The following is a 22,597-nucleotide window of genomic DNA, read 5'->3' as shown; positions in this document are numbered from 1 at the left end:
TTGCTTGCACTTTTCTTTTTGAATGGATGAATTCTAAGTCTAATAGTTGAAAATAATCTAACAAACACAGAAACTGATGGCTTTTCGTACCATCTCCATATAAAAGACGCATCCAGTGCATATATATAGTGATCTCATTTAGCTGATATGTGCTGGATGGATGATTTCATGCATTTTCATATAAAGTTTAAAAAATGGTTAGGTTTAAAAAATATATCCCGTATTAGGCAGTAGAGTCTGCGGTAGGCAGAATAATGGCTCCCTGAAGATGCCCGTGTCTTAATCCATGGAATGTGTGAATATGTTACCTTACATGGCAAAAGGGACTCTGCAGATGTGATTAAGTTAATGATCTTGAGATGGGGAGATTATCCTTGACTACCTGAGTGGGCCCAATGTAATTACAAGGATCTTTGCAAGTGAAAGAGAGAGGCAGGAGAGTCAGAGAAGGAGACGGGACCACAGCAGCAGAGATAAGACTGAAGCAATCGACTCCGAAGACGAAAGAAGTAGCCAGGAGTCAAGAAACACAGGCTGCCTCTAGAAGCTGAAAAAGGCAAGAAAATGGATTCTCCCTAGAACCTCCAGAAGGAACACAGCCCTGTTGATACGATGATTTCAGCTCAGTGAGATCCATTTCAGACTTCTGCCCTCCAGAACTGTAAGATAATAAATTTGTGTTGCTTTAAGCCACCAGGTTTGTGGTAACATTACAGCAGCCACAGGAACCTAATACAGATGCTGTAGGATTTCATTTCATCAAAAGCCTGACTAAATGAAATTGTGATCTCTAAAAGTAACTTCTGCAATCCCTCTTAAATCTGTTCTCTTGTTTCAATTCACGTTGCTGCCACCTGTTTTCAGGCTTAATAAAAATAACAGCATTTATTGAGGCATTATATAATGTCCCTTTTGCAAGCATTGTTCTACACCTTTTACATTACATTAACACATTTAATCCTCTTAAAACTCCTATGTGATAGGTATTGTTCCTATCTCCATATTACACAGCAGGAGATCAAGAGAGAGGTTAAATAACTCACTCAAAGTTGCATAATCAGTAAAACACAGGGTTTGCACACAGCTGTCAGGCTCCAAGACTGTACTTGCTCTTCCTAGAAGGAACTTCATGGCCTTCAAATGGAACAGCTGTCAATGAGGGTACTCGCCTCACCAATTCACTATTTATATTGACTCTGTTGATAACTATCGTGGTAGAGAGAATTTTGGCTTCCAAGGTCTCCACCCCCTGGTGTCATGCCCATGAATATGTTATGTTTCATGGCAAAAGGGACTTTGCAGATGTCAGTAAAGTTACTAATCAATGATTTTAAAATAGGGAGATTATCCTCTACTAATCTGGATGGACCCAACGTAATCACATGAGCCCTTAAAAGAAGAGCTTTATGTTATGTATATTTTTACCACAATAAAATAAATTTTTTTTGTAAAAAAGAAGAGTTTTATCCTGGCTGAGGGCAGAAGAAAAAGTCAGAGAGATGTGGCAGAAGAAGTCAGAGATTCAAAGCATGATAAGGATTCCATGTGCTATTTGTTGGCTTGCAGATGAAGGGACCTCAGTTGTACAGCTACAAAGAACTGAATTCTGCCATCCACCTGAATGTATTTGGAAGCAGAAACTTCCCCAGAGGCGGCACATAAGAGCCCAGGTCAGCTGATACTTATATTACAACCTTGAGTGGCCTTGAGCACAACACTCAGCTGAGCCAGGCTGTGCCTGGACTTCTGACCCATGAGAATGTCCACCTTTCTAACCTCTTCTCCAACTGCTCTGCCACAAGACTCTGAACTAAGCTGGCTGCTGAGATAACTACTATGATGATGTGTACCCTATTTCTTCTCTCCCCTCCTTGCTCTCCCTTGTGCCTTCCCTCTCTCTTGCCTGTGAGCCATCCATCCATCCACCCATCCATGCATCCATAAATGGTGTTTACTAGGCACTAAGTTAGGCATGCGGGACTCAGGGCTGAATTACACAGAGATTAATAGACAATGGGAAAATGCTAAGACAAATCTCTCTCAATATGCTTCCATAGAAATGAAACCAAAGTTTCAGAGATATAGCATTTCAAGTGGGGATACCTCTCTTCTCGTCTATCCTTCCTTTCCTAAAGCCCAGGTTGGAAGTCTTCTTCCTATAAACCCCAATAATCTGTGTTCAGGTCTTTTTATGCTTCTTCTTACTTTGCCTTGTATTTTATTTACCTAACTATCTAGTTTCCCACCAGACTATAAACTCCCTAAGAATAGGAACTGTTTTACAAATCTTTGAATTCCCTTCTCCTGTTTGCTTCAACCCTTGCATATAGCAGATCTTCTTTTTTTGTTACTTGAATTGAATTGATTACTCAGGAAAAGCTCCTTTACAGTAAATCCTATTACAAGGTTTACTTTACAGTAGAATCTCCAAGTTATAGCAGAGGATCTACCAATTTTAGGTAATATTCACCCACAATATTTACTCTTTAAAAAACAATTCTTCAAATTATTCTAAGGTTATAACCAAAAAGGCTTTTCTAATTAACCGTTGTAAGGAAAAAGGAAAGTCATCAATTTTAAGTTTTTAAGGAAAAAGCTACCTAATTTTAAAGATATCATAATTTAAACTTGTTAGTAGCTCTTTACCTCTTTCGGGGACATGATAAAAGTTAAGGACTTTTCTCCTAAGTAGGATGAACGCAAGCAGCCGTCCTCCCCAATTTTTTATGTAAGTTCACAAGTTCACTGACCCCCTGGAGTCCATTCTTGCACACCCTAAATGTCCACAGCCCCAGGTCAAGAACATTTGACTTAGGTTGAGGGGTACACCCTGCCTTTCTGCATTTGAGTTCTGCTCAAACGCCCACCCCACCCCTCACTCCACCAAACGCTCTTCTCAGGGCAGGATTACTTCAGAAGTCAGTCAAATGTGCAAGCTTGTCCTTCTGCTCCCGGGCTGCTCCAGCCCTATGAATAAGCTCCCCGTGATACCCTGGGCCTGGAAACCCTCCTCCTCTAGGGTCTGCTATAGGGAGCCCTCCCTTAATAAGCCTTTCTAGAAAGGGCTTCTCTGGAAAGTAAGCTTTTCCATCTGGCCTGCCACCTAGGGCATTTCTCTGGCTTGCTGGGCTGAGGCAATCTCTCTCTTTCGAGGCCTCAAACACGGCCAAGGACACTTGGTTTCAGAGAGCATGATGAGAAAAGACAGTTTTTAAGTTTGGTAGGTAAACAAATGAGGCCAGACAGCATGTTTTTGATAATACCTGTTCCCTTAAAACAGAAGACGACTTTAGAAAGTACATCCTGGTTATTATTCCATGAGACCTCTGACTATTAACTAAACAGGTAGTTACGTTTACAGTTCAGAATGGCGTGCTTAAGTCTGGCGTTGACACCTATAAGTCAGTACATTAAGTTTTTAGGGTGCAGCGGGAAGGTGTGAGACTCCCTCATCTCAGTGAATGGGGTAAAGTAAACGCTGCCCTGGATAACCATAGTGAGCACTGCAAGGCCTTCTGTAGAAAGCTCTTGCCCTTTGGTCAAAGGCAGAAGAATGTGAGCTGGGCAAAAGCGCTGCAGGTAACGAGCAAACCATACCTGCTGGGGGGGGGTAGGGGACTTGTCTGATTGGCACCAGCTGTGTGACTGGCTGTAGCAGATATTACTATGGTTTGCCATTTTTGAATCCATTTGCACCCAGATGCAGCTCCTAGAGGTGCCAAAACATTGTAATTTACAAATAAATGTGAGTAGGAGAAAAGTTTCGCAGACATCTTTCATAAATGAGGAAGAGAATCACAGATGAGGATTAGCGTTTGACAGACAGCTTCAGCCCAAAGCTCAGAGAGCGTGAACGGAAGTATCATGCCAGGTACTGCCTGCTCAGCTAATGGCGAGTCAGGCACAAAATGCAGAGTAAGAGCAGCGTAGGACTCCCAGAGGGGACAGCGCCGGGGCGGATGGGAAGATCAAGGGACACAGTGTTGTGATGTGCCCAGCACAATGCCCCACGTGTAACGAGTGACTGATAAATGGTGGGTGGGAATCTGGGCAAAATCCCAGGCGAGTCCTCATGTTTCCAGTGAAAAGTTGGTTGTACTTATTGAAACCTCGGTACTTTACAGGATTTACTCCTCAGAAGAACTCCACAAGGTGAGTCTTTTTGCAAATGAAGAAAGAGAAGTTGAGTGGTGGAGTGATATATTTAATGCCATCTAGGGGGTAAGTGGAGGAACAGGCGTTCACACTGGGCAGCCCTCACTCTCACTGTGCCTCCCTGTGCCCATGTGGACACACAGAAAAATACCAGCCAGCTCGGACACCTCTAAGCACTGGGACATCACAACAGGATGTTACCTTGTCTTGGCAAAGCCCAAATCTCTAGTAGAAGTCAATATATTAAAATGGACAAAAAACAACTACAGCAATGCTGTACAGAAGAACTTTGTACGACAATGGGAATGTTTTATGTGTGTGGTCCAACACAGCAAACACCAGCCACACAAAACTACTGAGCACTAGAAATGTGGCTCCCGGGACTGAGAAACTGAATTTTAATTTTTATTTAACTTTAATTAATGTAAATTTAAATAGCCACATGTGGCTACCATATTGGACAGCATAGAACTAGATTATTTGATTTAAAAGGAACCCTAGGGGCCATGTGCCCTCATTTCACCAAATAGGGAAACTTCCTTTGCTCTATCCCTGACGTGTTCATCCAGCTTCTTGTTACACATTTTTAATAACAAGCAGCTTTTCACCTTGCTTGAGATCCGATACCTTTGTTAGGAAAAATCTTCCCAATCTAAGAATTGCATCCTCAAGTGTATGATCTGGGGATACAGTTAGGTTTTGGTGTAATAATAAACCTACTCATTATTTCTTGGGGCTATCTCCTGACTTGCCCTCTCTACTCTTCTCGTGCCTGTGAACTTTTAGGTCTCCAAGGGTGGGCCAGCTGCACTTCAATTCTCTGGGTGCACAGTACTGCACCGCCATCCACAGAATCTAGGTGATCGCATCCTGCTGGCCTGCTGCTGAGCTGCGCTGAGCCCCCAGTGCTGCATGAGCGTGAGGATGCTTTCCCTCACCAACAGTGCTCTGCCATCTGCTCAGATTGCTTCTCCAGGACCCGTCAGCCCTTCTGCCTCTGGGGCCAGCAGCTTGGTCACTGGGCTCAGGAGCCTGATGCCTCTCATGCCACTCTGGAAAGACCGTCCCTGCTCTTTCTCATCCTCACACCATTGCTTGTCCTTAGAAATGCCACATTAAGTTGAGAGAGTTAAATTGCTTGGACTTGGCCTCCAGTCTTGACCTCCAGACTAGGCCGTTTCCTTCATCTTCGAGAAATTTGAGTGTTTTAGAAAAAAATATTTCATATCATCTTATCACCTAGAGACGAAATCCTTCATTTACTTATTCTCAGCAGCAGGGTAGTCAGCTACCCGATCTGTTCTGTTCCTTTCTCTAAACTGGTCTCTCCCTTTCCCACTTTCATCTAGTCACCTCTCCTGGATTTCATTCTGGGTCAAACAGGTGCTGAATAAATCTTGGCTGAATTAAAGGCTTGTTGAGAATGGCAGTTCTATTCAAGCATTTAACAAAATTTTTCATTATACACTTATGGTCTAGATGATGCAAAGGGAATACATATTATGATAGTTGGATGGATTCATCACTGGTTGAAGCTAAGAAATACAACGCTACCTTCTATTCATCCATTACTATAATTAAACGAGATTAAATTGGTGTGGTTTAATTTTAGTGAATTCTTTCATTTCTTAGTTACTTACAAGTCCCTGTTAAGTGAATAATTAATACTTCATTCTTAGGCATGGGGATATTTCATAAAATATTGAAGCAAGAGAAAGTGGAGGCTGTGGAACATATTAAGACTGTATTTATTACTTTAAATTAACTTCATCTGGGCTTAAACAAAAAGGAGAGGGCATTAAATGAGGGCTTGCTAGAATAGTGAATTATCTGCAATGAGACACATGTACATGAGGAAAAATCCAAAGTAAGCTGAGAAGAAGGATAAGGAAGACTACATTGACTTCCAAGTTCGTAACTGAATATGGCACCTTTTATCCTGAGGGATTTCAAAAGCCTGACCATTCTGTTTTATTATCTATTATAGGAATTTAGTTTAAACTCTACTAACATTCCTTAACAGCACTATTTATTGGATATATGCAGCTGCCTCTAAGATAATATACACGAGAGCTCTGCATTGGATATTATGTGACTCACCTAATTCAGTTTATATTTTTATAGGTAATTAAGAAGCATTCTAAAGGTAGTCCTTTAGGGAAACATATCTTTTCTTTCTGACTTGGAGTGGTAATTTAATAAATAGTAAAATTGGTGAACTTTGCAAATATTTAGTTAACAATCTAGGATACATGGAGTTCATGCACCAAGCAGAATTCTGGCTCACAATATGCCTGAGAGATAACTATCCCAAAAGGGCAAAAAATAAAGTCATACTGACATAGAGGAAATGGGTTTGGGTATTCCTAGTTTAGTTCTTCATCATTTCAGTGAAATTATTTCTTATAGAAGCAAACATCTCCAAAGTAATCCAAGCAAAGGATATTAAATGGGCAGACAGCATTTGTTTGGACATAACCTTACAGTGTTATGAACAATGTTCTAACTACAATCAGGTTGGCAGTCTCAAGAGGTCAATAGTATTGTTTCTCATTGAAACAAACAAAAAAGCAAAAACAGCCTCGAGCGATGATTCTTTCATAGGCTGAGACATAATTTTCCAGTACATAAAATAATATTGTTCTACTACAATTTAACATTTCATATATCTGGCTTTGCAAATTAATCTCATATATTACTTGCTTTTTAACATGGCAACTTTCCAAACTGGATTTAGGTTTACACTTAATCATAGAGGTAGAATCTGTTGTTTAACTATAGTTAATCATTTTTTAAAATTCCTATTAAAATAAATTCGCATTAACAAACAATCCTTCAGGAAAAGGTCAAAGGGAATATTCACAAAGCAGAGGCAGCAGGACGTGGTGGAAAGTGAACAGATCTTGGAATCGGGCCGATCAGGGTTTAAGCCTATGTTCTTAAGTTCTGTTTCAGTTCTCTCAGATATCTGCTTATACTGACTGCGCATGTTCCCTGGAAGTTCATAAAGAAAGGCACAATGAGATGCACTCTCTAGAAGCTTAAGCAACAGACTAAGCCACAACCCAATTAGACCCAGTGAATAGAAGGAAAAGCAGGGGGAGGGGCCAGCAGCAGAATTTCTGGAGTTTACAGAACACCCAGGTTAATGAACACCTCGTGCTGTGTGACTGAGGACCACCAACAGATGGAGTAAGAGGAATTGAGCAAGACCGCCTGCTGTCTCTGCTTCTCCACCACTTTCTCTCTACAACTGAGGAGCCGTGCAAATGCCAGTTAATATCCAGGCCTCCGTTTCCACATCTGTAAACTGGGTTTTGAATAACCTCCCATTCCACATTATAGAATAAAATAGCTACCTAAAAAGTAAGGGAAAGAAGAGAGAAGAGGAAGAAAGGAAAAGGGGAGAGTCCTGCGAAGCCCAGTTCTCTTTTGCTCAACAGGGTGAGGGTGTGGGAAGGCGGCAGCAGGAGGGAGCCTAGTTAACCTCACGTATGTGATTTCCAAGGCTGATGGCAGCGAGATCAGCGAAGGATGATATTAAGGTCTTGCCTGTCACACGTCCAGTCTTCCAGGGAATTCCATGATACCACTCTGGGAGACCTGGTGCTGTTGACGATGGGTGGGCACAGTAGACAAAGAGAAGGCAGGTCAGACAGTCAAAGCTCTCTGGAAGCAAGGACAGTTTGGAGGAGAAACGAGGAAGTAGTTTCAAATTTCCTATCATAGAATAGCTACAGAAACTGGTTACTAGATTTACCAATGGAATCTAATAAATAACAGCTGGCCTTGGGGTTTTTTTAAAAAAGCAATGTGAAAGGCAAAATATGTATCTTTAAAGAAGGCTGAGAATGCATATGAGATATTTTTGATTGACTGTTCAGTTCATGAGATCATCTGGCATGAAATAAAATGCTTCTTTTTTTCATGCAGTGATTGCCTAAGTTAAATATGGGAAAGCGACCTACACGACAATTTTCGGCTTGTGGATCTGATTTTTCATAAGCCTCACCACACACCCCTCACCAAGAGTTCTTGTTTCTGGTGGATTTGTTTCACCTCCTTTGTGAAAGCCTCAGAGAGAAGGCAGCAAGCAGGAAAATCTGCTATTTATAGACGTTTTTGACTAAAAGTGTCTGCTCAGCGTGCCATGGAATACTTCCAAGAGGTGGGAGAACAGGAAACTATCTAAAATCAACTAGAAGGCTGGAGGAGTGTTATGGGGGAAAGATTTTACACGGGAGTCATTTTCAGAAAGCTCAGGTTTCATTTGCAAACAAATGACAGTTACTTTCACTGACACCCCCTGAGTTACCCAAAAGCCAGCTAAACTTCTACTAGTTAAGGAGAGAAGAAAAAAAGACATGAATTCTCTGAGGATTACAAGTAACTGGGATCCTTTATGGGACTTTAAAGGGAAAAGTCCTGAGGAGTATCTCTCTCCATACCTAATATTTACTACCGGGGGGGCCACCCGTCAGGCTGATGCCTGTAGCAAACTTGGGTGAGCAGGCAGCCTTCTAAGTGGGGACTGCAGGTCCTGGGTGACCTAACAGGTGTCCTACTGTGCCCACAGGAGGATCTTTATCACCACTCCTTTCCACTTTTGTAACTAGAAACAGCAAAACCATTTGCTCAAGTTTTCATAATTAAGTCCTAATTTTATTAAATGTAGCCCACTCTTCCCGTGACTTCTGATGGGCTTGGTTTTCACTGTTTTGGTGGCAGTGGGGAGGCATGTGAGGTAGGGAGTCTTTACCGGAAAGAGAGAGCTGACAGGAAGTGTGGGCTTCCATGGATCTGTGGAGAAAACAGGTTCTGAAAGAGGACTCGCTTCAATGTTCATTTGCTTTGTTTGAATTTCTACAGCCTTATAAGAATGATGTAGCTGGCTTCAGAGAATGGTGAGGATTAATCAGAGACCTTGGGCATGAGCAAAGAAGAGTGATGGACAAGGGCCTGTTGTCATCGGCTAGCAGCGGTGGAAGAGCTCCCACCTATCACAGCTGCCATGATGGAAACACACCTCAGAGAACCTGGGTAAGCCAAAACAGGTGATGAGGAGTCCCCTATAGACAAGCCTCATAGCTGCTGCTGTTAATGAAACTGTCCTGTTGACTTACCAAAGCTGCCTGGAAGAAGGCAGCTGGCTCTGGACAGACTCAAGGCATGAAAACAAACGGAGGTTTTATCTGAACAAACTAAAGCTCGAGGAGGCCAGAAGAATTGTGTTCCATCAGTAAATACTAAGCCCTGGGAAAACCTGACCCACTGACGCTGAGCTATCAAAACATTGACCCTTTGTGATCTTTTTACCTGCAGACAAAAGCTCTATGTGTTTAGTTGGCACATGGGATGAAGAAGCCTTAAACCTACACTGTGACAAAGACCTGTTGTCATTTGACACTGGGAGAGGGCTTTCCTTTACCACGGAATCAGATATGCTGGTTTAAAAAAGATTAGATCAAGCAAAATGCAAAAGAAAAAGTGGTGTGGTACATGAAAGACACGAAGAAGAGGGGAAGCATCTGAGGATGTGTACATTCAAACATTTCACACGATGGTTTTCACTTACTTCCCAAATTTGAAATTAAATTTTTTTCTAAGACCTGAGCAAACACAAGAGTCACGTCGTTATGCCCATTTTACAGACATAGAAATGGAAGTACTAAGGAGAAGGAGTCGAAAGTCAGCAGCAATGTTAAAGCCAAGGGACCCGATGAAGCTCATTTTCATCTTCTAGACTCTACTGCCTCCTTGAGCAGATAAAATAATGTAGTCTGACGGTTACCTAACAAAATTGGGTTAGAGTGCGGTTCTTGGATTGATCTCTGTATCAGAATCATCCCAGGACTACTGAGTCAGACTCTCTTGGGTTGACGCCAGAAATCCTCGTTTCTAGACACTCTCAAGGTGATTCCTGCAGACAGAAATTTAAGGAACCTCTGCCCTAAATATTCCATGATAGAGCAAGTGGCCACACAGACATATGATTCTATACATGCAGACGAATGTGGTATTATTATGCTAATTTTTACCCACATGATGCCACCATGTAATGCTTTGTTCAGCATTTCCAACTTTACAGTTAGATCTTTCCAGTTACTCACGTTTTAATTTCAAAAGCAATGACCAAGGGATCAGCCTGTAGCCCTTGGTATCTCCTATGCTCCATTCCTTTCAGATTTTCAAATCTGAAAAGTTGCCCTGATTTAATATATTTGGTCTTATTGTTCCAATATATTTTCTTCTACACGTCACTATAAATTTTATTTTTGACTTTGGAAAATATGGTTACAGCTATGTTAACAATTTTTATTCTAGGCAACTGAGGTGAGAGGTGAGGGGAGCTGGCTGCCAAGAGAGTGAAAGATGCCAGAGAGAAGTGGTTGTCTTCATATCCGGTCTCAGGGCTCTGAGTGTAGGGCCTAAAGATCGCAACTCCAAACATGGAGCAGTGCCGCTCAATTCGTCCTCCTTTGGAATGTGGTTTACTCCTAATGAGACCACTGGGATGCAGGAGGGACTGACAGGGATAACAGGAGAAACATATCCGTCTCTTTTTTTTAGAAGTGACAAATACTACCCTGCCATTTGTAACCAGAGAATTACAAATTGCAGGTAATTATTTAATTCACAACTGTCTTCATCTGTTGTGAACCTTTTCAGCCACAAATATGCTTCAAATCTGACTTTCAGATCAGTTCTTTTCTCCCTTTGCCTACTTGTGCCTTGACCCTATAGACTTAAAAGGATGTAGCAAGCGGCTAGCCCGGTGGTGCAGTGGTTAAGCACATACATTCCGCTTCAGTGGCCCGGGGTTTGCCCGGGTCGGATCCCAGGTGCGGGCATGGCACTGCTTGTCAAGCCATGCTGTGGTAGGTGTCCCACATATAAAGTAGAGGAAGATGGGCACGGATGTTAGCTCGGGGCCAGTCTTCCTCAGCAAAAAGAGGAGGATTGGCAGCAGATGTTAGTTTAGGGCTAATCTTCCTCACAAAAAAAAAAAAAACAGGATGCAGTAAGAATGGGTAAGCTAGTCTTTGAAAAGAGCCTTAAAGGTTTTCACAATGTGTAAGATATAATGGAAAAAAGAACAGGGCTGTAGCTGGGCAGCGAGCAGTTCATCTCAGCCTGCTGCTGACAAGATGATGGATCTTGTATGAGTCAAGGTAGCTCCTTCGTGTTTATTTTTCTCACTTTTAGAAAGAGTGGGTTGGACTAAATAATCTCAAATAATTCTTGCATAAAGTGGTTATCAGAGGAGAAATAGGCAGGTAGAAAGGTGGCATGTCCACCTTGCAGGGAGACATTTGTGAATGAGATGGTTTACCAGATGGCCGTCCAATGAGGAGATTCTAGAATGCCAAAATTGTCATTTTTTTGAAAAACAAAAAACAGAACCTGTGTGGTTCTTTCATTGTACACCTTAAGGTTTTAGAGACCTGGACAGTAAAATCAGGGAGGAGTCAGAAAATCCTGCAGGTTTATGTTAAACAGTGGTTAAAAAAAAAATAAGGGAAGCACAAGTCATTTCCTTCCACTGTTTAATGTCTCTTTGTATGAGAGAGATTTATCCTCACACCAGAGATGCAGGACACTTCTAACTAGTTTATACTAATGGCTTGAGATCAAGTTCAATATAATCATTGTAAAAGCAAGGTAATGAGTTTTCTAGCAGGATATGTGAAAAACTATTTCCCACTTTATAGTCATTCTTCTTACACGGACTTTGTGAAAAGACACGCTTAAAATGGATCTTATGTCATGAATCAGAGATCAAAGAAAGCATATGTATAAATACATATTTTAGAAGCATGGGTGTAGAAATGCCTATGCAGATGTAACATGTATATATACACCTCTACTCATGTGCACAGAACACAGTAACCCTAACATGCGTATATGGACCTCTACACATGCACACAACATCCAGTAACCCCAACCTGTATATATGAACCTGTACATGTGTACACAGCATCCAGTAACCCTAATCTGTATACGTGGACCTCTACACATGCACACAACATCCAGTAACCTCAACCTATATATGTGGACCTGTACACAAATACACAGCATGCAGTAACCCTAACCTATATATGGACCTGTACATGTGTACACAGCATGCAGTAACCCTAACCTGTATATATGGACCTGTACGCGTGTACACAGCATGCAGTAACCCTAACCTGTATATATGGACCTGCACACATGCACACAGCATGCAATAACCCTAACCTGTATTTATGGACCTATATACACGTATACAGCATGCAGTAACCCTAACCTGCATATATGGACCTGTACACGTGCACACAGCATACAGTAACCCTAACCTGTATATATGCACCTGTACACACGCACACAGCATGCGGTAACCCTAACCTGTATATACGGACCTGTATACACGCACACAGCATGCAGTAACCCTAGACCCCACAACATTCTGCTTCATAGATAGTTCTGTCATACCACAAGCCTGAATTTTGTAGGAAGTTTCCTAAATCTGTGAGGACAATGAGTAGAAATTCCAATTGACAGAGAATAGTGACCTAATGTACATGAAAGAAAAGATCTACCTATCTAGAAAACTCATTTTGCAAATCTAATTAGAAGTCTCTTTATCTTAGAAATGGAAACAAGGCAGCATATTGCTAAACTTTAGCAAATTAAAAAAAAATCCCAGTTTTTAAAGATAGTCCTATATATTCTTATACTTAAAGGACCAGAGAATCATAAGAGGTCTTTCCTTGGTCAACTGAGTATTCTCCAGGAAATAAAAGAATTAAAAAATACAATAAACAATTGGTCAAAGGCACAGAAGGAATAGATAATATGCTTCTCCTTACACTATATTCCCTCCTTTATGTGTAACAGTAATTATTTTCTTCTTTATATCTTTACCTTTTAGCTACAAATAGAGAGGACTGGGTTGAAGGAAAAGAAATCATCCACTGAAAAAAATTAAAGCACCCTCAATTGTGGTTTCAGTCTAAGAATTTATAAAAACACTTAAATATGCATTAAAAAAATAAGGCAAAAAAAATTTTCCCTGTGCCAAATGTGTTCCAAATGGCAGTTAGGAGGGACAGAGCCTGCTGGTGGGGGATGAGGGAAGATGGTGTTGAGAAGCAGATAAATGAGCCCCAGATGTGAAGTTACACATGCTTGTTATTTTTATCCAAAGGGAAAAGTTACGGGTTCAAAATTTCAGATGAGTAATGCAAATCGTTGTGAGGTCATATAACTTTTCACGGATCTTATTAAAAATAACCTGGTTTTACCTGAAAAGGCCAATTTTTTTTCTCTACCAAGTTTCCCTAGCAAATGACAGAATAAAATCTGACTGTTAAGGGATACTAGAGGTTGAACCAAATGAAGTTTCAGATTTCAACTGTTTAGATCTATAAAAATACAATTTCTCCATGATTCAGCTCCATATCAATGAGGTCTAGGGCCAAGGACCCTAGCAATACACGCTTTTCCAAAAATGAGAAAAATGATACCAAGCTTAATTAAGTAAAAAATTTCTTCCACTGAACTCTAAATTCACAATAATCCAGTAACAGAGGGTGTTGCCTTTGAACCTAAAGCCAAAATGATAAAAAAAAAAAACCCTAATCTAGTCACCAAATCAAAGTCAGCTTGACCATATTGCACACATTTTTTAATGGCCCCTATACAACCTCAAATAAAAGATCAATGTATTCTACCATTCAAAAATCACTGTTTGTGTCAAGTTGTGTAAAGCCATGATTTCAAATGGACCAGAGATTGTGGATGAATCTTTCTCTACAAAGTGGTCAATGATTACCTTCAATTCCTGTCTTTAACTTGCACTCGCGCAAACTGTCCTCTAAGGAGAATGGAGAAAGAGGAAACAGAGTCCACTGGCCACTAAGAAATCCAAGGCTAGTTTTTCTCTTTTAGTCTGTGTTAACCAATGCTATTAGTAGCCTTCCATTAGTAGACTGGACTTGGTGGGATCAGAAAGCATTTGTTATGAAACCTTTGTGGCTAACCAAGTACTTCTGGTGTTGTCGAAGCTGTCTTCAGAATAATGAAATTGCAGACCAAGAATAATAAAGTTTCTTTAACAGCTTTCAAGAAGGATTTCCTATTTCTTTTTGATCTTCCTGGTCCTACCACTGGCTCCTTCTGGACCCCTGCTTTCTCACAGTGTTTTGCCAATTGTCTCTCCTCCTCCCATTAATCAGATATGGACAATCATGAGAATTAGAAAGAATTAGTGAGAGAATTACCAAGATTTAGCTGCTGATCTCTGATTCTACATTCAAAGTCAGCATCAGGCAGGAGTAATCTCAGTTTTCTATCAATGAAAGGGAACATCTCCAATAAGATCAGTGATAAATAGGGAGACGATTGTGCAAGCCAGATAGAAAACATAGTCAAGAATCTGTCTTGCTGGATTATTAAGGAAATTTAAATTAAACATAAAGAAAATCATCACTGTGGTTGATGGGGTTTAAAAAAAAAGGCAGCAAGGAAACATCACAAGCAGAATTGCTCAACACTGTCATACATTTTACACAAAGTAGTTTCAACTGATTTAGCATAATTTAAATTGTTCAAAAACAAGAGTAAGGAAAACATCAGCCAGGGAAAGAAAATCCCCACTGGGCAAAGACTGAAATAATCTAAAACAAAATTTTGAAAAATAGTTGTACCTGCATCAGAAAAAATCCTGGGTTCATGCTTGTTATGAATGATTCTTCAGTGATCTTTTCTGGAGTCTTATTTAACCAACAGACCAAAAAAAAAAAAACCACCCCCAAAACCCAACCATCCAGAAATTTTAATTTTGCAAAGGAATAGTAAGCATTCAGAATTCTTGTCATGGAAAACGACTGATCACATTTCAAGCATTAGCCATATAATATTCTATAATAGCACCTAGCACCTTGCATCCTCTGTGTCAATTAAAGATTTTATGAAACCCCGTGGGGACACAGATTTGTAGGTATCTGATGTCTCAACCTGGTTTCTTACCATCTGCACACACATCAGTTTGTTAGCTCTTTCAGTCTTACTAGCCATTCTTTAGAGAAGAAATACAATAACAAAAACTACCCTTCTTCCTCCCCCAAAACCACCCAAACCAACAACACACGATCACCAAGTACAAAGTATTAAAAGAGTTGTACCCAAACCTGGTCAGTCCTGCCATTTCTCGAAACTTGCACACAAACTGAAGAAACCCACTCAGCCTTAAAAAGGTCGATCATTTTGGTCTCCTAAAATTTCATCTCTGAGAGTGCTTTCTTTCTCGGTCTCTGTCTTGCTCTCTCTCTCCCTCTCTCTCTGTGTTTGTCTCTACTTCTACCGGAGAGCGTTTTGTTTCCCTTTTCCTGTTTCTGCTGCTGGATGAATGCAAAATACGTGATTTGAAGGGATTTTTTTTTTAGGTTAACAGTTGGAAATCTAAAATCTTGCTCTTCTGAATGGCTTTATATGCCAGTCACTCAACACAGAACATTTACATAAAGAGGTATACACAGAATCAAGAATGCTGCTTTTTTAAAGCAAAAACAAAACAACAACAAAAACTCCTTTCAACCCCTTCCTATTTTGTTTACTTACCCTGAGATGTGCCATAAATGCTTTATTCCAAATGTATAAAAGCCAGCCACATCTCAACTGAGAATTAGACAGTTTTAACGTCTTCAAATCCATGTCCCTGCTCCAAACTCCGATACAGACAGTCACTGGCAGCGGTACAATAGTTCTAAACAGCAGACATCTGATTCTTGACATTTAAAAATAACAATATTGGGGGAAAAAAGCGAGCCTTTTTTTTATTAACTACAAACAGCTTGTGAGTGAGCACATATCACCAATGGACTGTAGTAACTTGCAATGATTTCAAGCTACAGTTTTTTATTTCTAAAGTAATGTCAGACGAATACCTATAGACCTCTCATTTTCTATAGAATCACGGCAATGACCTAAATTAAATGAATTCCAAGTGATAATTCTACAAAGACAGAATCAGAACTTTGCTAGCATTTAGATTCAATTATTGGTGAAAATTGTTTTAACCTTTGTTCAGTCTTGAATGAAATTAAGAACATATCAGTCATTCCACTGCAAGCCTAAGAGGGAGCACATTTCATATACATGCCTTCTTAACCGCCTGCACACATATGAGGTCAAATGAACGCATGGATTTGCTACAGAACAAAACAAGTAATAAAACGAAAAAAATGCATTTATTTCTCTCTTTTTTTGGTGAGGAAGATTCACCTTGAGCTAACACCTGTGCCAATTTTCCTCTATTTTGTGTACGTTGGATGCCACCATAGCATGGCTTGATGAGCACTGCGTAGGTCCACACCCAGGATCTGAACCCATGAACCACCAAAGTGGAGCATGCAAACTTGACCACTACACCACCAGGCCGGCCCCCATTTCTTTCTTTCTTTCCTTTTTTTCTTTTGAGGAAGATTAGCCCTGAGCTAACATCTGCTGCCAATCCTCCTCTTTTTGCTGAGGAATATTGGCCCTGAGCTAACATCTGTGCCCATCTTCCTCTATTTTACATGTGGGACGCCTGCTACAGCATAGTTTGATAAGCAGTACACAGGTCCGTGCCCGGGATCCAAACTGGTGAACCCTGGGCCACTGAAGCAGAGCGTGTGAACTTAACTGCTGTGCCACCAGGCCAGCCCCCTATTTATTTATTTATTTATTTATTTATTTATTTTTAAAAGATTTTATTTTTTTCCTTTTTCTCCCCAAAGTCCCCTGGTACATAGCTGTATATTCTTCATTGTGGGTCCTTCTAGTTGTGGCATGTGGGACGCTGCCTCAGCGTGCTCTGATGAGCAGTGCCATGTCTGCGCCCAGAATACGAACCAACAAAACACTGGGCCGCCTGCAGTGGAGCGCGAGAACTTAACCACTCGGCCACGGGGCCAGCCCCCGACTTATTTATATTTTTGAAGCACACTATAGACTTAGATCTGGGGTCAAGTCTTAGCTCTCCCACTTACTATCTATGAGTTACTGGGAAAATGATTTAATCTTTTGTGCCTCAGTTTTGTCATCTGTAAAAGTGGAATAAATAGTAACACTTTACAAGGTTGTTTCAGGTACTAAATAAGATACCATATGGTTTCTGTCACATAATAGGTTTTTTACCTATGCTACTTCCTCCCTCTTTTATATTTGGAGTGAGTAGGGATTGAAAAAGGTAAATGGGAAGAGTCCAGGCTTTGGAGGCAGATACTCAGTTTGGACCCACCATGTTGCCATGTACTAGCTGTGTGTCCCCGGCCAAGTTACTTAACCTAATTTACTAAGTCTCAGGTTTTTTTTTCTTTGCTGAGAAAGAGTCTCCCTTAGCTAACATGTGTTGCCAATCTTCCTCTATTTTGTATGTGGGATGCCGCCATAACATAGCTACTGAGGAGTGGTGTACGTCCATGTCCAGGAACCAAACCCGGACACTGAACCCAGGCTGCTGCAGTGGAGGGCATCAAACTTACCTACTAGGCCACTGGGGCTGACCCCTAAATCTAAGTTTCTTCAACTGTAAAATATCTCATAGAATTTTAAAAAGAAAATTAGATAACATTGGAAGAACATCTACTCTTGGGAATCATTTATTAAATGAGAGTTCCACGCCTTACAACTCTCGAAAATTGCTCTAATTAGCACTCTACATGTGTAACTTGGGAGTTTTAAGATATGGACTGAAGAGCACAGGCCGCCGAGACCAAGTGCCTCACTTTACAGCAGAGAGAGGAGACCCAGAGAGCTGAAATGATGGCTCCAAACCACATCACGAGTTATAGAGAGTGATCACAAAGTGGCAAATAGGGACTAGAACACAGATCCTCATATTTAAAGTTCCATGCTTTGTCCACTAAACCCTGTGAGGTTGAAGTTGAACACATTTGTAAACCCAGTTTCACTATTACTTTGTAATTAAGGCAATACAACTGAAAAAAAAAGCCTCTATGTTCCCAAGTTTGCTTCTAAGAATAAGTTTTAAATGAAATCATCCCATGGGAGCTGGCAGAGGCAGGCCACCCGTGTCTTCCCGAGAAGAGCTTCGGCAGGCTGGCAGTCTCCCTTTCCTACAAAGCAAGAAGGCGGCTGGAGAGAACGTCCACTTCTCAGGAGTCCCCCCCCCCCGTAAACGTCCAGCTCCTTTTGTTTCTTTAGAGGAACTCTTCAACCTGGCACGCTGGGTGGGAAGAACACACTCTGCATTTAGTTTACTTGCTAAACATACTACCTCCCCACATTGAAATAGCGAATTCTTTTTCAGCCTGAAAGCCTGGCACAGAATAGGAGCTCAATAAAAGTCAATATTTGTTAAAGAAGGTGTGCCTTTGAGCTAAGTTCATATTCAAAGTGTTGAACTAGCTTGGGTTTAGGGTTCACTACTGCCCAATGTAGAATAGAAAATAATTTTTTTCAATCTTTCCATAATTTCAGAACTAAAAACAAAGGTACTTTGGGTATCAAAGTCAGATTAGCTATTACTCTGGGGAGGAAGGGAAAGAAATGGGACTGAAGAAGCTACACATGTGATCCATTGTAATTAACGTTTTCTTTTTTTTTTTTTTTTTGAGGAAGATTAGCCCTGAGCTAACTACTGCCAATCCTCCTCTTTTTGCTGAGGAAGCCTGGCCCTGAGCTAACATCCATGCCCATCTTCCTCTGCTTTATACGTGGGACACCTACCACAGCATGGCTTGCCAAGCGGTGCCATGTCCACACCCGGGATCCAAACCACAGAACCCCAGGCGGCCCCTAATGTAACAGAACGTGCCAACGTAACTGCTGTGCTACTGGGCCAGCCCCTAATGTTTTCTTTCTTTAGTTGGGTGACGTATAAATAGGTGTTTATTTTTTTCTTTATATCTTTCTGTAAGCCTCAAATATTTCATGTAAAAAAACTGGCTTAAAAGAAGATAAATAATTTGAAAATAGAATTTCCAAATCTTTATGATATGAGATCCAATAACACTACTATACTAAATCCCATTAAATCTTCCGAGCTTTTCTTCTCATTTTACTGAAGAACTTTAATAATACTATGCTTACTTTAAAGACGATTGTTCTCCTTGCTCACCATCTGCATGCCCTTGGCTCCAGGGCTGTGCTGGGGTGTCGTGGACAAAGGTCTTTGCAGCAAATAGATCCAAGTCTAAACCTCAGGCCTCTAACTTACTGGTCACGTGGCTTTAAATCACTTGATATTTAAGGCTGGTCCTAGCTCCATGGGGGGCATCCTTCTTTAATCTGATATGTCTCATCTCATCTTATCACTACTTATTAAAGTCCAGGGCTTGGTTTTCTGTTTTTTTAAAATTTCTCTTGTTTTTGCCACTTATTATAGAACCTTCATAGAAGAAATGTATGCTACTCTAGGGTGTCTATCTCATTACCAATCTTTTCTTCAAGACAGATATTTTTGTCAAAATACTTTATTCTCAGTGGTGGATGAAATTTACGTGCTTAAAGAATCTGTAAAGCCTTCAGCTGTAACTCTTATAATGGTCATTTCTATAAATTAAGAGACTTCGGCTCCAGTCCTACCTCTGCCACATAGTAACAGTGTAACCACCAAGCCATTGCCTCTCTTTGAGCCTAGTTTTTTCTATGCTAAATGAGGAGGTTGGATTAGATGCTCTTTAGCTCTAAAATTCTAACAGTTCTTGATGACTTAATTAATGCACGTAGCAACCTTCTAGTGAATCAGGCAATACCACCTCCAGTGGGAAATGCTGACCATGTAATTGTGTGTTGTTTGTGAAAACTATCCACACACAGGTGGCTTCTTCTAGACTCTGGGAATGGGCTCTGGCACTGTCCCTGCTCACTGACTGCCAGCCTGGAATATTCTCAGGGCTGGGTGGAGGCATTCTCACGGGAGCCAGGTTGGTCAGGAGGAATAAAAGGGAACAAAAAGATGAACTCAGCGCAAAGACTTTTTTCTTGTATTTGTTCTCAAGGTGAGAGTGGGAAATGATTATGTCACGCTTTTTTGTCCAGCTAAAACTGTTTTTAAAAGATGGGGAGAACAGAGGAGAACAGAGAAAAAGACACTCTGAAAAGGAAAAATATGAGGGTCCTTTGTATGGAGGATCGTGTGTTGCGAAGACTAGAGGGAGGAGATAGGGAAGAAAAGAACTCCTCCCCGGATATTTTTATCCAGGTGAAATTTAGTTTAAGTGAATTGAAGGGCAGCTGGGAAAAACACAAGCAGACAGTGGAAGGGGAGGATAGGCCTGCCTTGGGTCTCTAAGTGTGTGGGATTTATACGCTGACACTAATTGTATTTTATTGCGTGGATGCTTCCCTCTTCTTTTCCTCCTCTTCTCTGTTGCCCTGAGTCGCTGCAGCTGTGTTTGTCAGGTCCCCAAAGCAGCTGATCTCCACCTCCTCAGGGCCCAGGCATTATCCCAATTTCCTGTGTTCCAGGAGTGGGGGCTCGAGTGAGGGTGTGGTTAGCGTTGGCATTGATGACAATTGCGATAGTGAAGACGTAGATCAATTCACCCAAACTAACAGCTTCAGGATGAATTTTACAATTAAAAAATAAAACAAAACAACTCGGGATAGATCCAATTAAACTCTTTCCAAAAGTCAAAAGATTACTGTTGACTTTTGTAAAAAGGTGGATTTATTTTAAAATTCTGTGTAGACTCTGCTTTTTTAGCCTCCCTATCCCACGATCCCTGAGACAAAGAAGGATCACAACACATTAATAACTCCTTGCCTTTATGTAGGCGTGCTTTTCAAAGCACTTTTATATCTAGTATCTCGAGATAACTGGACGAAGTTGGTAGAGTGTTTGTTTCCTGATAGAAACACTTCGCCACAGAAATGCTAAATAATTTGCTCAGGTTCACGCAGACAATTCATAGTAGAGCCAAGACTAGGACCCAAGAGAGACACCATGCAAATAGCAGATACAATTTCTAAACATCCATCACTCGACATAAGTGGTACCTGAAGGTACTGGCAGGAGCGTTCTTGTTGACACGACTCTGACTTCACCATGGCCTGGTCCATGTTGACCGAGGCTTTCTGGTAAACCTCCCGGGCTCGGCTCACCGTCAGGGTGGAGGACCAGGCGCTCTTCTTCAAGAGCGGTGCGTCCAGGTTGACGGGCAGGTTGGCACAGGTGGAGCACTTGACGTCGTTGTTACTCCGCGAGGCCTTTACCGCCTGCTCGCTGATGGTGTTGTAGGCCTCCATGAAGTACTGCGAGGCCGAGCGGTCGGGGCACCTGCCCATGGTCATCACGCCCGAGGGGCCGTGGTAGATGCACATGTCGCCGTCCAGGTTGTCATCGGAGCTCCACCAGCCCGGGGAGGTGTTGGGGCGGGCCTTGGGCTCCGCGCGCCGCTCCTTACTCTTGCTGCGCTTGCCATATCTCACGGTCTGCGTCTCATCGGGGCTGGCTTTGCCCCCATTGACGCTGCCCTTGGACGGCCCCTCCAGGGAGTGTGACTTGGTGAAGAGCTTCTGGACCGAGTGGACCAGATGGCGTATGCGGCCGGGGCTGTCGCTGCGGTGCTCCACGGCCGTGCGCTTGTACTGCAGCGTGTGGTAGCCATCCCGGTTGAGCGGCAGCTGCCTCTCAAACTGGTCCAGGAGGTTGGCGGGAATGCGATTGGCCTTGGTGGCCAGGGTGCGGGGCACCAGGGCGCACTCGTCCTTCAGCTCCTGCTGCGAGTTGTAGTGCCTGCGCGGGAAGGTGCTGCTGGCCAGCGGGTCGCTGAAGGGGCCCACGCACTCGGCCTGGAAGGAGTTGCGCTGAGTGTAGTAAGGATGGTCCGCGGGGTGGTGCTCCACCGGGCTCAGCAGGTATGGCTTGCGGTCCGAGTGGTGCGACAGCGAGTCACAGGCAGAATCACAGGCGACTCCGTGGTGATGGCCGCGGCTGCCCGATAACCCTTTCATTGCTGATGGGGCACAACTGCGGGGGTCATGGACACCCAGGGGTTAGGTTCCAGACCCGGCTCCCGCAAAGACCTGGGGGCAATGAAGAACAAGAGGGGAAAAAGGTTAACGCTCCCCTTGGTAAATACATACCGCTGTTTTTCGTATGTACTTTCTGCTACTGTGTTCGTTTTCTGGCAGAAGAACTCATCACTGTTCCTAAAGCTTTAATGCCTCTGTGGAAGAGCTCTATCACCTCTGAAGGGTGGGAAAGCCGACTCCAATCAGACATGGGGAGATGGCAGCGGTGAAAGCTAGCAAATCTGGAAAAGAAAACTATCAGAATATAAAAATCGCTTAAAAATTATTAATGAAAAACTCCCTCTCCCTCCCGGATTCCAATAAGCATCTTTCCCTTGCTTCTCTGTTTTTCTTTACTCTATGTTCACCATAAAGCTAGCACACGTGCAGGGCTGTTTCTCTGGGAAGCCTTTGCTGACCCGTGCCCCTTGCAGAG

At 42.0% G+C, this 22,597-nt stretch overlaps 1 protein-coding gene across 2 annotated transcripts in view; it reads right to left on the bottom strand.

Annotated features, from left to right (window-relative positions):
• Window positions 1–22,148, bottom strand: part of DLGAP1 (DLG associated protein 1) — a 319,750-nt gene extending 297,602 nt beyond the window's left edge. For both annotated transcript variants that reach the window (XM_046672047.1, XM_046672048.1), the window contains exon 1: window positions 21,145–22,148. In XM_046672047.1, the coding sequence (XP_046528003.1) occupies window positions 21,145–22,101 (957 nt within the window). In that variant the 5' untranslated portion in view covers window positions 22,102–22,148. The remainder of the gene's footprint in view (window positions 1–21,144) is intronic.
• Between the last annotated feature and the right edge of the window lie 449 nt (window positions 22,149–22,597).

The sequence above is a fragment of the Equus quagga genome, chromosome 9 (assembly GCF_021613505.1).
Source record: "Equus quagga isolate Etosha38 chromosome 9, UCLA_HA_Equagga_1.0, whole genome shotgun sequence".
Lineage (NCBI taxonomy): Eukaryota > Metazoa > Chordata > Mammalia > Perissodactyla > Equidae > Equus > Equus quagga.
The sequence above is the reverse complement of the archived record's forward strand: the minus strand, read 5'-3'. Positions and strand labels throughout refer to the sequence as shown.